The 15,556-nt window shown below is 39.9% G+C and overlaps 1 protein-coding gene across 4 annotated transcripts in view; it reads left to right on the top strand.

Annotated features, from left to right (window-relative positions):
- The window catches only part of IPCEF1 (interaction protein for cytohesin exchange factors 1), a 133,441-nt gene extending 118,347 nt beyond the window's left edge, over positions 1-15,094 (top strand). For all 4 annotated transcript variants that reach the window (XM_084889405.1, XM_084889407.1, XM_084889406.1 and 1 more), the window contains 2 exons: positions 5,926-6,119; positions 10,241-15,094. In XM_084889405.1, coding sequence (XP_084745531.1) covers positions 5,926-6,119; positions 10,241-10,405 — 359 coding nt within the window. In that variant the 3' untranslated portion in view covers positions 10,406-15,094. The remainder of the gene's footprint in view (positions 1-5,925; positions 6,120-10,240) is intronic.
- Positions 15,095-15,556: the final 462 nt, after the last annotated feature.

Below are 15,556 nucleotides of genomic sequence, written 5' to 3'. Positions count from 1 at the left end.
TCCATATGCATGTGTCATTTTTCTAGTATCATTTATGTAAAATCCAGCTTTCTCCAAGGTGTCCATATGAGTCCCCAGTGCCATCTTTGTTGTAAATCCAGTTCTGTTGCTTCTTAGACTTCTGTCATTCATCAATCTATTTTTTCCCTACCCTGACTCCTACCCTTTTAGAAAAAGATTCTTAATGTCTGATAGGGCAAGTTTTTCTAACTTGGTCTTTCTAAAGAGAGTTTGGGGTACTGTTGGCCATTTTCCTACCCTTTAGAAAAAGATCCTTAATGTCTGATAGGGCAAGTTTTTCTAACTTGGTCTTTCTAAAGAGAGTTTGGGATACTGTTGGCCATTTTAACTTCCATATACATTTCTTGCCGTGGTTGGCCATGCAGGGCAATGCTGATAGAAATGGTGGCTGCAGGCATTTTTTTTTTTTATTTTTTTTTTTGTGGTGTGCCTGATCTCCAAGGGAAAACTTTTACTCCTTCTCCACCACAGCACGCTTAAAAGCAGATATTGCCACTTCTATTTTATGGATGAAGAAACCGGGGCTTACCGGGATTAAGTAGACTGCTGAAAGTGTTTATGCACCTAGTACATGTGAAAATTTGTGTTTGGAATGCAGTTTTGTTTGACTCCAGAGCTTGAGATTTTAACCACCTGATTAAGAACAATTCTGCATAAGTAATCAGCAAGACACAGGGTTGGGTTAGATGTGATGTGAGCCAAGCCACATTTGTATAAACAGAACAATTTCCTTCCTGTTTTATAACTACCAGTTAAGCAGTACAGGTTACTTAATGAGAAAAACAGAAGTAACTAAATACTGTTACCACTTATCGATGGGGATTCTTTCTGGGAAATGCTTTGTTAGGTGATTTTACCGTTGTGCAAACATCAGAGAGCCCACTCACACAGATCTAGGTGTATTTGTATGTGCTATACTTTTATATGACTGACATCCCTGGAAGTTTCTTTACACCGGCATCACCACAGACATGAGTAATTGTAGTGTCTGAAGCAGAGTGGGCTGGGGAGGCAGAGAAAGGGATTGGAGAACTCAGTGGCATTCTGGGTCTTCTAAGATGTTTGGGTCTTTTTCCAAGTGCAGTCATATGTTTTTGGAGAAATTGAAGCTGGGGATGTTATGGTGTGGTTTACATTTTTAAAAATAGATATTTTTATGATTTCAAAGAGAAAGGGAAAGGAAGAGAGAAATAGAAACATCAATGATGAGAGAGAATCATTGATTGGCTGCCTTCTGCATGTCCCCTACTGGGGATGGAGCCTGCAACCCAGGCATGTGCCCTGACTGGGAATTGAACTGTGACCTCCTGGCTCATAGGTCGATGCTCATTTTTAAAAGATGACTTCACTATGTGGAAAATGGATATTAGGAAGCTAACATAGACATGTAGCTATTGAAATGGGCCAACAGTTGAATAATGTTGGCTGGATTAAGATGGTAGCGATGAGGGTACAGGGGAGAAAAGAAAATACATATATTTGGGATATATTGTAAAGATAAAATATGAGAATGTGAGAATGTAAGATTCATAAAAAGTATACTCTGTGTAAGTCCATCCCCAGCACACAGTGGACATTAACAGAGTATTTGATGGATGAGTTGAATAAATGAATGAATCAAATGTGTGAAGAAAAGAGGAATCAAGGTTGAGTTTTCCATCACACTCAAATCTCCTGTAGCATGTGGAACCAGAGACACTGTTTCTGCCTAAACCTTTCCAAGTGTTTCATGTTTGGAAACTAACATTGTCTACTTTGGAGCATCGTTTAGGCTTTTCTAATCTCCAAAGGTTCCCTTTTAAATTCTAATATAAAATATGGCATATGAATTCCCCTTGTCTTCTGAAGCCAGGATTTATGTTCTACAAAGAAAATAAAAACCACATTCTAGAAAGCACAAGGAAACACTAAAAATAAAATAGTGGGGGAGGCAAAGTTGAAAATACAGCTTTTAAGGAGAGAATCTGCTGACAGTGAATTCTTGGCCCCTGGAGCATGCCTGTCCCAGCTGAAGCAGACAATAGGCTAAAATACATGGGAGGAAGGGGAGGGAGGAGCACATTCATTTGACATAATCTTGGAAAAGAATGAACTTCTAACCATTAGTTAAAACTGTTGTTATGTCTCACTAATATCACCAAGAAAGATTGTGTTAACAAAATACCATGTCTTTCCTGAGTCTAAATTATTCGATTACTGGCCTAAGTTTAGAGAAAGTTTACTAGTCTGCCCCCACGAGGCTTGCTGAGCTGATCTAACAGATGTCAAGTGTCACCAACCTTCCCTTCAAAATGGTGCCAACTCAACATACGAGATGCCATGCTTTAGAGCAGGGATTCTGGACATACGCCTGTGAACAAAGATGTACATATATACATTTTTCATTAGGATGTGGCTCAGAGCAAATAGACGCCACTGTCTGGACAAGTCTCACCTTTCTCACTGTGGCTCCAGTCCCTTTCTCTTCCGATGAGTTTGAGGCTGGCGACACAATCCTGACATAGTGATGACACAGTCTAGCTTGGTTTCTCTAAGTGTGGTCCATGGGCCAACAGTGCTGGAAGTTTATTAAACATTTAGAATCTCAGCACCTTCCTGGCCCGACTTAATCAGAATACGCATTGTAACACCATCTCTAGGTGATTTTTGCCGATGAAAGTTTGAGAAGACTGGTCTAGCAGCGCCTTGTAGGATTGAATTTTTATTCTTAATTCCATCATGGATTTACCTTTGGGAAAGATTACTTACTGTGTTTCAAGAATGTCCTTTTTTTTGTTTGCATCCGTAACATAAAAATAGTTTTCACCTTTCTTGGCGAAGCACTGGTGAGGCTAGATGAGCTAGACTATGAAGTGCCTTTTTGGAGAAGGGAATTGAAGTCTTGTTAATTTATGGGAGAAGACTAAAATACACCCTGGAGAGGAAGGACAACAATTGCATTGGAAACAGTTGGCTGTCAGACAGAATTCATCTATGTCCTATCGGAGGCCACGGGAAGTGGTAATAATTAACCTGGCTGCTGTTTCCAATGGGCGAGAGCCGTGGTCTTTCCTGCCCGCCTTTTTTCCTGCTCTCTTTACAATCCGGTAAAATAGGAGACATAATCTTGTGCTTCCTAATGTGTGATTATAATTTAGAAAAATATTGACATAAGAATGTGGAAAGAGAGCTTTTTACAATATTACTTTACAGAGAAGCCCCTTAAAGGTACAGGAATAGGGCTCACAGGCCAGTGCTGATCTTCCATATAGCAACCGGGCAAGGACTCACCACCAGCAGCAGTGAAAACAATAGAAAGTCCTTGTCTAGGTGCGGGCATGGTTAGATCCTGAGTATCTAGCAATACATTGTACGCTTCTCAGATTATGATACAAATAAGCCAGTAAGGATATTTTTATTTGATGACTCACAACACCATTTATTATTTTATTGTCCTTACACTTGTGGGCTATTCTGGAGTCAGGTTATTAGAAGTTAGACACAGAGGCTTTCAGTTTAAAGTTTCTGCTAAGGAGAGATGATAGAGGAGAGGTAAGAATAGTACAATAATTTGCCTTTTATTTTCCTACTTATTTCTCCAATAACTTTAACCTTATCTCACTGTTATCTCCAATTCCAAAACGGATCCAAATAGAGAATATTATTTGTTCATATTTTAGGTATTAACTCTGTATTAACTTTCAATAATATTAATAGGTCCCTGTTATCTGTGTTTTAATTTTAAAATTACACACACACACACACACACCCCTATATTCTCATTGCTAATATCCCAAAGTGAAGGAAAGGAATATGTGTGTGTAGAAGAGAGATGCTTCTGATATTTTAACATTAAGATAACATATACTGATATAAATATGTTAAACAATAATAATATTATCCAAAAGGCATTCCTTTTTAATCTTTCACTTATGGAATGTATTTTATGTCACATTATTCTAAGATTCTAATTGTTTTTTATCTTCACCAATTTAATATCTGTGAATTAGATACATAATCTTAATATAATCATTTTACTAAAACTGACATAATTACAAACTAATGTATTAGTCAAGAGTAATTTTATTTTCTGTCATACATTTTAGTAGAATAACTTAACAGCTTAGTGAGCAGAGAGAAACTTAAAGAAACCATTCTGTATATCTTTGCTATATGCTTGCTTGATTTGCTTCTTAAAGTTTATTTAATATGTAATACTTACTTTAAAAATACTGTGGTCCTGAAGGCTATGTATTTAGAACTTATTAGAAGTAAAGTCCTAATGCATATAAGTTCTTGGTTAATCTCTCCCCACCCACTCATCCACCCCCACCTTCCCTTTTATGTTACCACTATATATATACCAAAGGTCTGGTGCACAAAATTCATGCATGGGGTGGTCCCTCAGCCCAGCCTGCAATGATGCCAGCATCCTGTGCCCCAACTGGCCTCTGGCCAGAGTCCCTCCCACTCACCCTCCCTCCATGGGTCAGGGCACATGGGACACAAGGGCCCGTTGCTGGGGTGATGCCATCAGCATCCAGTGCCCCTGCCACTATGGGAGCCACCGTCTTTGTGACAGAGTGATGGTTAATTTGCATATTACCCTTTTATTAGATAGGATTGATTTCAGAGAGGAAGGAAGAGGGAGAGTGAAAGCTCTCATAAGCTGAGAGCTCCAGTGGTGTCACTAAAATGCATATCTCGGCCATGTCTATAGATTGGCTCCATTCTCATGATTCCTGGGATGATTTCTGGAATCTTCTAGTTCACATCATCACACTACTCAGTTTAGGAAAAAAGGGAGATTGACTCCGTGATAACCCCAAACCGAAGTTCAGAACTGAGGTCCCTGGCTCCAGCTGGCCTGCCCTGAAACCCATGCTCAATCCTAAATCAATGACTGTGGCCAGCATGATGGAGCTGCCGTTGGATTAGCTGAGCACAAATGGCCCCCTGGTTCTCGGGTAGAGTTGCTTCACTAGAAGCATTTGGGCTGAAGCTGGAAAGGCCTAGTTAGGAATGTGAGTGGAGGAAGCAGAGAGAATAACCATTATCTGCTCAGAGCCACAGACCACAGGCAGGTTTCTTCTTTCAATGGGAAGTTCAATGTCATCTGGGAAAGTGGTTCTGAAGCCTTAGGGTGTGTATTAGATTGCTAGGGTTTGCCTGTCCCATCACTGTATTTTTGAAGCACATAACTCTTTTGGTTTCATAGGTTCACAGATGGAGAGGAATTTTGCCACAGGATGAGTCATTCTTTGGGTCTCTCCAATACCAGAAATAGATGATATTTGGATTAGATTTTAAACTTAGCATTGATGTTGGAATGGGTTAAGACTCTGGAGCTGTTGGGATGGCATGAATATGTTTTGCGTGTGAGAAGGACATGAATTTTGGCTGGCTAGATGGTGAATTATTGTGGGTTTGATTGTGTTCCTCCAAAACTCCTATATTGAAGTCCTGACCCCCTGTACCTTAGGCTATGGCTTCATTAGAAATTGAGTAGGTGCGGATGTAATTAGTTCAGATGAGGTCAATAGGGTGAGTCCTAGTCCAGTATGACTGGTGTTCTTATAAAAGCAACATATTTTGACTCAGAGACATGCACGCAGGGAGAACTCCCTGTGAAGATGGAGTTATTCTGCTACAAGGCAAGGAACCAACAGAAGCACAGAGAGAGGCCTGGAACAGATCCTTCCTTCCCTCGCATCTTCAAAAGGAACATGACTGTGCCAAAACAAAGTACCATAAACTCACAAACTGAGTGGCTTAGACAACAACAATTTATTGTTTCACAGTTCTGGAAGCTAGAAGTCTGAGATCGTTGTGTCAGCAGGGCCTTGTTTTAGGACCACCGTGTTCAGTGTTCTCACCTTGATTTTAACTGGGTTTATTGTTATTGCTTTTTTTAAAATTTCATAGAAGAAACCAGAGTGTCTGGAGATGATGAAATGGAGAAGCTCTACAAATCATTAGAGCAAGCCAGTCTATCTCCGCTTGGGGACCGACGACCTTCAACCAAAAAGGAGTTGAGAAAGTCCTTTGTGAGGCGGTGTAAAAATCCATCCATAAATGAGAAACTCCACAAAATCCGAACCTTGAATAGCACATTAAAGGTAAAAAATGTCAAACTGTAGATGGACTCTGGGGATGCGGGGTGAAGAATGGCTGGTTCTGCAGAGATTCATGCTAGCCACTGTGTGTATGTGTGGGTGGGAGCGAGGGAAGTAAAATCAAGTCCAGTCTCTGTGGGATGAGGTGACCTTTGGTGTTCTTGAAGCTCTAGAGACTCACCGGGGGAACCCATCTACTTTTCTACACAGGCCTTGATTTTTCACTCTGATATATAAAACTTCAATATAACATATAAAAATGTTAAGCTCCTTAGTCAGGGCCCATGTGTAGTAATTTTTGTGTATGTACCTTTTTACCTAGCCCGATAGATGTTGATGAGCTCTTAAGATAGTTAACTTGTGAGAATAAACTATAATATTAATAAGATCTTGGGATTCCACTGATTTATCACCAAGTGCCACTATTCTGTACTACATCCAGAAGAAATTTTCTAGATTTCAAATATAGCAGAAACTTAGTGACTGTAGGCTTGGCAGCCAAGATATGCCACGAGAGTTGAGCAGTGGGAAATATATACTTGATGGTAATAGACCAGCAGATGTTTTCACAATGGGAATGAGGGAGATGTACTGATGCTATTTTCAGGGCCTCCTGTGACTAAAGCAAGTCCTCACAACAAAAGCATTCTGCTTTCACATTTAGATTATAGCATGAACAGGATACTTGGTCAACTGGTCCTGAAGTAGCAAAGGATTTATAGATTCTGAAATGCCTTGATAGATCCTGCAATTTAATTCTGTTTTGTGCATGTCCTTCTGTATCAAGAATTTGAGTCTCTTTCCAGAAAGAAATATCAGCAATCAAAGCATAAGACTATAAAGTGATGGCTGAGTGACTCTTAGTCAGATGTCCCAGCTAGTCAATAGAAGATCTAAGCACCCTATAAGGCTGCAAAAATGAGGCTGCAAAAGAAAGGAGTATTTTAATTATACAAGTAAAATCCAAATGCAGAAACGTTCCCTAACATTTATTGATGAAAATCATCACTAGCACACATTTTAAAGGCAAATATGATATATTTCACATTATGTACGGAATTGATAAATGTTTGGTTGCTTGATGTACTATGCCTTCATATGTTGGGATTTTACTCACTTAATTGCAGTACTTGTTATAAATGAAAACATTTTTCATTGAACAAATATTTCCCAAATCTTACTATGTACCAGGCACTATTCTAGGGCACCGAAACTATTGAATGGACCCCACCTGACAATGGAAACAGAGACCCTTTCCAAAACCTTTTATCAGATTTAGAGGGATGATTAGTGCATTTTTGCCTTTAACAATTTATTTTCCAAATTTTGTTCAACTGCAAAGATCTTGTTTTTCAATAAAATATTAGGATCTCTCTCTGAACAGATGACAAAATTTCTTTAGAGCAAAAGGAAGAATCCTTAGATAACTTCATATGAATAGCACTATGGTGTTAGAGGATGAAAGCTCTTTTTTAAAAAATGATTTTTTTTTGATGGAAGCATAAATGTTGAGAACTCAGAGAGAAGAAAGAAGACTCTCTTGACCCTGGCTTGACGTTCTGCCAGTAATCCTCCCCAGTTACCCACTTACTTTGCCTCCTTTCTCTGCTTCTGGGTCCTGGCCAGCCTGCTTGTTATCTGTCCTTCTTTGATTACTTTCCTACTGAACAATTTTTTCTCTTTTCTTAAATCTAAATATATCTCTTGATCTTCATATATTATCACATCCTTATTCACTTGACTCAAGATTATAAATCTCATCGCTCAGACTTCTGGGGGGTGAGGGGGAGAGATACTTTTCTCTTGAAATCTATATTATCCTGGGCCAATCTAGAAACTGGAAAAGAAGCAAACAAGAAAAATGTAATAAAACAATAGATTTGAGTGCCACTTACATTTGTGATCATCTATCACCAGATACTTCATTAGGATAAAACAAATGCTGACAATTCTAGAATACTTAAAACTATGTGGAAATGTCTGTATAGTTATACAGATATAGATGTGTGATATATAACATACAATAAGATATATATTAGAGGCCCGGTGCATGAAATTCATGCACACAGGGGGGTCCCTCAGCCTGGCCTGTGCCCTCTTGCAGTCTGGAAGCCCTCAGGGGATGTCTGATATGGGAGGAAAGAGAGGCTCCCATCACTGCCACTGTGCTCGCCAGCCATGAGCACATTGAGAGTCTGCATTGAGAGTCTGTCCCAAATCATAGTGACTGGTTGTTCTGCCTTTAATTATGTAGGACTTACGTGTGTGTGTGTGTGTGTGTGTGTGTGTGTGTGTGTGTGTATCATGTATAAAAATATTTTTGTTTGGAGAGGATTCTTTTTGGGCTCCAAATAGGGTTCATGATGCAAGAGAAATTAAAAAGCAAATGAATAAGTAGTTTATTCATTCAGTTCTTATTTCACATATTAATTTTTTTTAACAAGTATTTAGTGAATATCCACCATGTGTCAGTCATTCTTTCAGGTCCTGGGGGACATAGCAGTGGGTATGTCATACAAAATTGCCTGCCCTCATGAAGCTATATTTAGGTAGAGGGAGAAATAAATAAAGTAAGTAATTTTATAGTATACAAAGTAATGATAGATTTATAGAGAAGAGAAGGAGGATAAAGAATGTTGAGGGATCACTTATTAATTGAGATAGGCATGAAAATCTTTGAAAGATGGAATTTGAGTAAAATAATTGTGTAGATGTAAGTAGTGGGCAATAGGAACTGGGGAGAAATATTCTTCTCATTGTTTCTTTTCCTAAAAAAAAAATTGAACCAGGTCATCAGCTGTAAGGGAAGATAGGGGCAAGGCTTGAATAGACAGAGGAAGTTTTGAACTAGTCCTTTGGAAGAGTGAGAGGAAAGGGATGAGAAAACGTGATGAAACTCCACTTAATGGCAGTGATTATGAATTTGAACTGTAACCAATGATCACAGCTGTAAATTTTTAGCTACACATAGGCTATCCTAGAGGCAGGTAGAGAGAGTGGTTCATTAATATTTATGTGTTGAATGTCTTCTTGCAATTGGCATTGTGTTAGGTATAAAAAACACAGCAATGAATTCCATGTTTATTATCACCTTCCTTACAAACCTTTAGAAAAGTTGTCTGAGGAATCCATGAGTATCTAAGTATAACATAGTGAGCAACAAATGGTGCACCAGCCCATGGAACAGGGGATGTGAAGGGGAACCATTAAAGGGACTCAGTATTTTAGGTGGATCCCGGCACTGCCATGCAAAAGGTGGATTTGAAGTGGAGATTAGCGACAGGGACTCCTTTAGGAGGCTGTACAGCAGGTAGAGTGTGGTATATTGGACTTAGTATCTGAAATTGGTGTGATAGTCATAGGGATAGAGGAAGCAAGAATAGATTTGAGATAAAATTGTTAGGACTGAACGATCTTTTTTTTTTTTTTTTAATCTGGAAGCTATTGCATCTTATTTTTACCTCATTTCTTGACTACAAAAAACTTCCCTAACCTGGGTCCAACATTTCAGAAATGTGTGTCATTGATTACAGAGGAGGCAGGGTGAAATGTAAATTAATATGAGTAGATTCTATACTCTGTTAGCACCAGTGCAGTATATACTGTTTTCATGGAAGGTTAGTAGTCTTTGAATTAAAAAAAAGGCCTATATAAATATTCTGCATATATTAATTAAATAAATGTGTGATTTATTAAAAATTAAGATAAAATAAAAATATATTTTTTATTGTCTTATATCTTAGGGAAAGCACTGTTTTCCATTTTACTTGGTGAAGTTTGGCTAGCCAATGAAATAGTGATAGAGTTATGAGTTTCGGAAGGAATAATGGTCACACTGAGACAGAACTATCACTGTGGTGTGCAAAAATGGATTAATCAGAGAAGAGTCACGTAGGAGACCTTGGCTGAATGTCTAATTCTTCCATTGGGTAGGATACTTACAGATGTCCTGCCATATATCTTAGGGTTGTTGTAGGGATTTGAATATTAATGTGTAAACACACTTTGATAATTTTGATGAATGTGTATGTGCACTTTTTTGTAAAATAGATGAAGGTGGCTTATTGAAATTGAGATACTCATTACACCCCCCCCCCCCCTTTTTTTTTTTTCTACTTGGACAGTGTAAAGAACATGACCTGGCCATGATTAACCAGTTGCTGGATGATCCGAAGCTGACAGCCAGAAAATACCGGGAGTGGAAGGTCATGAACACCATGCTGATTCAGGACATCTATCAGCAGCAGCAGGACCCTGCATCTGCATCGGCCCCTGCAGGCTCCCCCTAGGGACTCCAGAAACCACCATCCTCTGCCTCTGTTGAAAGTTCTGTTTGGACATCAAGCCAGCATTCTCTGCCCACCCCCACCCGCCTCCAGGCAACTCTTCAGGATGTTACCAGAGCTCACAGTTTTCCTTAAAAGGAAAACTGAGACCATGTCCTCAAGTATCAGCTTCCCGCAGAGATGCAGTCTTGGTGAGGACCAGCACCAGGAGCAGCAGGAATCCTTCCAGGTGTGGCGTTCCCATGGAAACCAGAGGGATGGAGCCCAATGGAACAGTCCTTGTGTTCCTGCTGGGAGCTCAGTTATGCCAGATTCTAGGTGGAATGTGAAAACGCTGTTCCCTGCTCTCAAGAGAATTACAACGTTCTGTGGACAAAAGATCACTCTTTTACGATAGAAATGTTCAGTTCTCCAATTCTACTGAGTTGGGCAGCTGAATTCTCCAAATCGTTTTGTTGGATGAAGGAATGTTTTCTATGGCGGCAACTGGAACAGGACAGATGTTTTTGTGGAACTGAAATCCCCTGCCCCTGGTCCAGAATGGTGGTACCTTTTCCACGAGTGGAGAAACACTTCATAGCGAGTGGGGTGTGGGAGAACCCGAGAAGGAGGCGTGCTTTGTGTTCTCCTCACTCAAAGGACAGCTTGATGGCCTCACACTTCACCAGCTGGGGGTGGGGTGGGATCTGATTATATTTCCTTTCCACAGAACAGCTAACGAAAATGTCTCATAACTTGGGAGGCCTCTACTCCTTCCCAGCATTCCTGAGCCCCTGTAGGGGACAGTAAAAGGTCCCACAAAAAATGGTTGCTGCCTTTGTCTTTGGGTGTGTGCCGATGCACAGTATAACTTTATATCTAGGCTCCCCGGGATAAATATTGATGAGATCATTCTGTTATCTGAATTGTTTAAATACCTTTACTCCCAAACAACAACCAGCCAACAAAAACAGCGAAAGAGTTCAAACATGATTGTTTTATTTTTGTACGTTTATGTCGCATTGTGTCCTATGTGAATAGCCATCTATAATGTTTGTTATTTAAGTATATTTATAGAAGTTCAAATTACTAGTGTTTTAAAAGATGATATACTATTCTATGTTTTGCTCAGTATATATTCTCAAAGGATATACATTTTTGCTTGAGAAAATAGAAATACTATTGATTGATTAATTGGAGTTATTACATATATAATGTATGAGGAATGCTCAGGAAATCTTATGGGATCAATGAGGGGGCATGCAATAATTATCTTTCATTTTCTGATTTATCTCTTCCTCCCTCCCTCCCTCCCTCCCTCTCTCCCTCCCTCCCTCCCTCTCTCCCTTCCTTACCCCCAACCTCCCTTTCTCCCTGCAGAGGTTTTAAATTTCTCTGTTTTAAGTCACTGTCTTAACTGGAAATAGACTTTGATCTTACATTATCCCTTTGGGTAAATAAACTTTAAATCTTAATGCCATTTATGCCCTAAACCAAATGAAACACAACTAATGTAGTCTTTTGTCTAAAGACCTGTAGAAATTTAGGGGTCTGTTGTTAAAGAGAACTAATTTTATTAGAGAAGCAATATGAAAGTCTCCCCTTACTAATCATCATGAATATTTTTCACCATAAAAGTAACCACAAACCACCAAAACCCCACTTTGGCCCTATCCCTAGCAAATGGTCAGCATAACACAGTTTTCTGTATAACATTTAATCATGGCTTGATATTCAAATGGAAATAACCCCTGAATTTTATCTGTAAACTAAGTGGAAATAGTGGTTGAATATTTTCCCAAGCTTTACTAAGAAGTCTTAATATTTTGCAAAAAACCCTCCAAAAAACAAAACAAAAACAAAAAAGAAAACACCAACGTAAGCATTAGGAAAGAAAAAAAATCAAACCAGAAACGCGCGCGCACACACACACACACACACACACACACACACACACAAAAGAGGAAGCAACCCGTAGTGTTAGAAGGTGTTAGAAGCCTGTGTAAGATAAGAGGCCAGGACAGCTGGTTTAGCCCAGCAAATTCTTCAAAGCTCCTTTACCAAGTGGACCATGCTCGGTGACCTCACAGGCCCACAGAAGTGGGCGCATGGCCCATGGTGGGTTACCGTTGGCACCAGAGAGAAGTGAGCATTCATGTCCTCAGATTGGGACCTGGAGCTTCTGGTAGGAGAGGCCGATGCTTTCATCTCTCCTCTGGAAATGACCCTTTAGCAGCTGTTAGAGCATTGATTGTGGAGGATGCACAATGTCAGCCACATGTGGAGGGAAGGAGAGGTAATGGAGGAAATGATAATGGAGTCTGATGTACTGTTCTCCACCTTTGTTCTCTGGTTCCCAGCACCAACCTGTACATTTCACGAGTTGTTTTTTGTTTGTTTGTTTGTTTGTTTTCCCCTAAATTGAATTCTTCCAAAAGCTTTTAACCAGGGTTTGGGATATATTTCAGTGTTCTATTTTGGCTTTTTATTATACATATTTAACTGACCTTTTGGTAGACATTTCCTTAGAACCATCCATTGGCAAAGTTGGTTCATGGCATTACTTAGTCAAGCCGTTCAGTTATTTTTCAAAGTCGAGTTCGTCTAGAAGCGTTTGCTGTGTTAGTTAAAGCAGCCACCGTGCAGAATCTCCCCAAATGGAAGTTAAACTGAACTGTACCATTTGCATCCTGCTCTCCTAAACCAAAGTTCCCTTAAGGGGAGACTGCTCTACCCACATCTGTAGACAGAGGGTCTGAGGACTGTGGAATGACCCAGAACCATGGCTGTTCAGTAAGGGAGTGGAGAATCTCTAAGCATAACCAGGTCTAAAACCTGTGGGCACCTTCTATTGTTTGGCATCAGGATCAGACTCCTCCTTGGGCTTGCTGGGAGGACCACTTCTCACCGTTGTTAGTCTGTAGACCCAAAATGGTGCCTGCTATGTATGATACCCTCCCTTGCTGGTCCATCACAGCACATGCTAAATCAGATGATAACATTCTTGGGTCCCATCTTTTTTGCTTTTAATAATTCTTAGTTCTGCTACAATCCCAGCATAGTATCAAGAAGAATCATAAAGCATTTTTTGCAGACTCCAGGAAACCTAAGAAAGAACTTAAGTGAGATTTCAATGTGAACCAATGCCTTATATGTATGCAGCACTTTATAGTTTGCAAACAGTGTGTTTCAGGATCCCCCCCCCCCCCCCCCCCCAGTGGCCTTCATGGAATGATTGTGGTTTAGTACTACTCTGTCTGATGGAGCGAGGAAACATACTCTGACAGGTGAGGTGCTGGAAAGAGCCCAGGTGGATAACCAGGACTTGAACTTGTTCCTCTCTCTCTCCTTACTTTGTTCAGTCACTGTTGCGTCCAAGTAGTTGGACTTGGAGTGCCCATGTCTTTGTGTTGAAATGGGCACACGCAGTGGTGGCTTTTGCAAAGTCATCCATTGGAACCCCCTGGGGGAGGGAGGAGGGAGCCTTCTTTTCCTTGAACACAGTCTCTTCCCACAGGTTACTGTCCCTCCCTCAGTGACCTATTGACTGTGAATTGGGGTTTAACCTAAGCACTCTGGGCTTCCTTGCCTTCCTTCTGAAAAGTCTACTGCTTGTGAGGTGTTGTGAGATCCTTGGATGAAAGAGATAGACTTCAAGAAGTGGAGCGTATTTTTTTGTTTTCCTTTCAAAGAGTGTCAGGAGATTCAGAGACCGAGCTTAGTGGCAAGGGGCCACCAGTCACGTAATTATGAGGTTAATTTCCCCAGAGAGCCTTTAAATCACAAACAAAATCAGAGGTAAAAAGTAAAAAGAAAATGTACTTTCAGAGAGATGACATGGAAAGGTAATATTTTCATACAGCCACACTGAAGAGTTAGGGAGCAATTTAAGCACACGGGCTGTCTGTCTGAAAGTTACTATTTATTGAAGAGCTGCCATGTCCAAACAAAGTTTTAGGATGCATCTCTTCTTCAGTTTAGTTGAATACGGTATTTGATTGGGGTGTTCCCATTTATTTCCCTTCCATTTTTCTTGTATATTTATCTCACAAGAGAAACCAAGTCCTGGAAATGTGAGGTGACTGTCCTGCCCGGGCTTTTGGGATGTGGAGTTGAAAAGGGAAACCCTGAAACTGGACTGTGACAACCCATGTGAAATGGACCGGGGAGGGGACAGTTCCGGGTTCATACTATGACGTCAATCTCAGGGAACCGGATATTTGAGCGGCTACATGTTTCTCAACATGGTGAGACAGGAAGCTGTCTTCTTGCATCCTCTGCACACCTTTCGATACTCTTCCCCAATGTTACCACAGGCCACAGAGAAAACATTTAAGAAAATGGATTTTGTTTAAAAAGATTGTTCTTGCATTTCTCTTGCTGTGAGGGCACTCACCTGCTCTGTATTGGTATTTCTTTGAGTCCAAAGGGGAAGCATGCCCCATGGAAACACTTAGTATCCCATAATAAAACCGAGATTCTAAGTCACCCTGGATGTTAATGTCCTTGCATGAGGGGGGTGTGACTTGTAGCACTGCATGGTCTTTGGGGGCAAGATGTTAATGTGGAAATGACACCTTCAATTTCACTGTGCGTTCGTTCTCTGTCACCTACCCTCTTGGATTATTCTGAAAAGTGTCACAGCTCATTTCTCCTGCTTTATTTTTTTGAAGTTGACTTGTAAGACAAAAATAAAAACAAGGTGAAATAATATATACATAGTAAAATTACATGGAAAAAATGAAAATATACTACTGGTGGTCATTTTCTTCCCTGCAATGTTGTATTAAAAAAAAAAAAAAAAAAAAAAAAATCTCTAGGAAGTGTTTGAGGGCTGGGTGTTTATCTTCTGTAAAGGTTACAGCGCCCTCTAGTGCCAGTCACTAAAATAATAGATTCTAGACTGATATTTTTTATTTGTAAAGAAAAGATCTAATTCTGTTGGGAATTCTTTTTCAACGGTAATTGATGTGGTCTCCTACAATGGTCTTCAGCTTACAGGTTTGTTAGCACAAAGATATTTATATATTTCAAAATTATTAGTTTACAAACTTAGGCTTGCATATTATATATCCCTTATTACTCGGCACCCACATCTTCCTTAGAGATTTAAACATTTATTCAGATGATAAAAGTTACAACTTGTGGCACACCAGTTATTTAAAATACATAAGC

Source organism: Pipistrellus hanaki, assembly GCF_964339955.1.
Source record: "Pipistrellus hanaki genome assembly, chromosome: 7".
Classification (NCBI taxonomy): Eukaryota; Metazoa; Chordata; class Mammalia; order Chiroptera; family Vespertilionidae; genus Pipistrellus; species Pipistrellus hanaki.
Note: the sequence above shows the minus strand (reverse complement) of the source record. Positions and strands in the feature narration are given on the sequence as shown.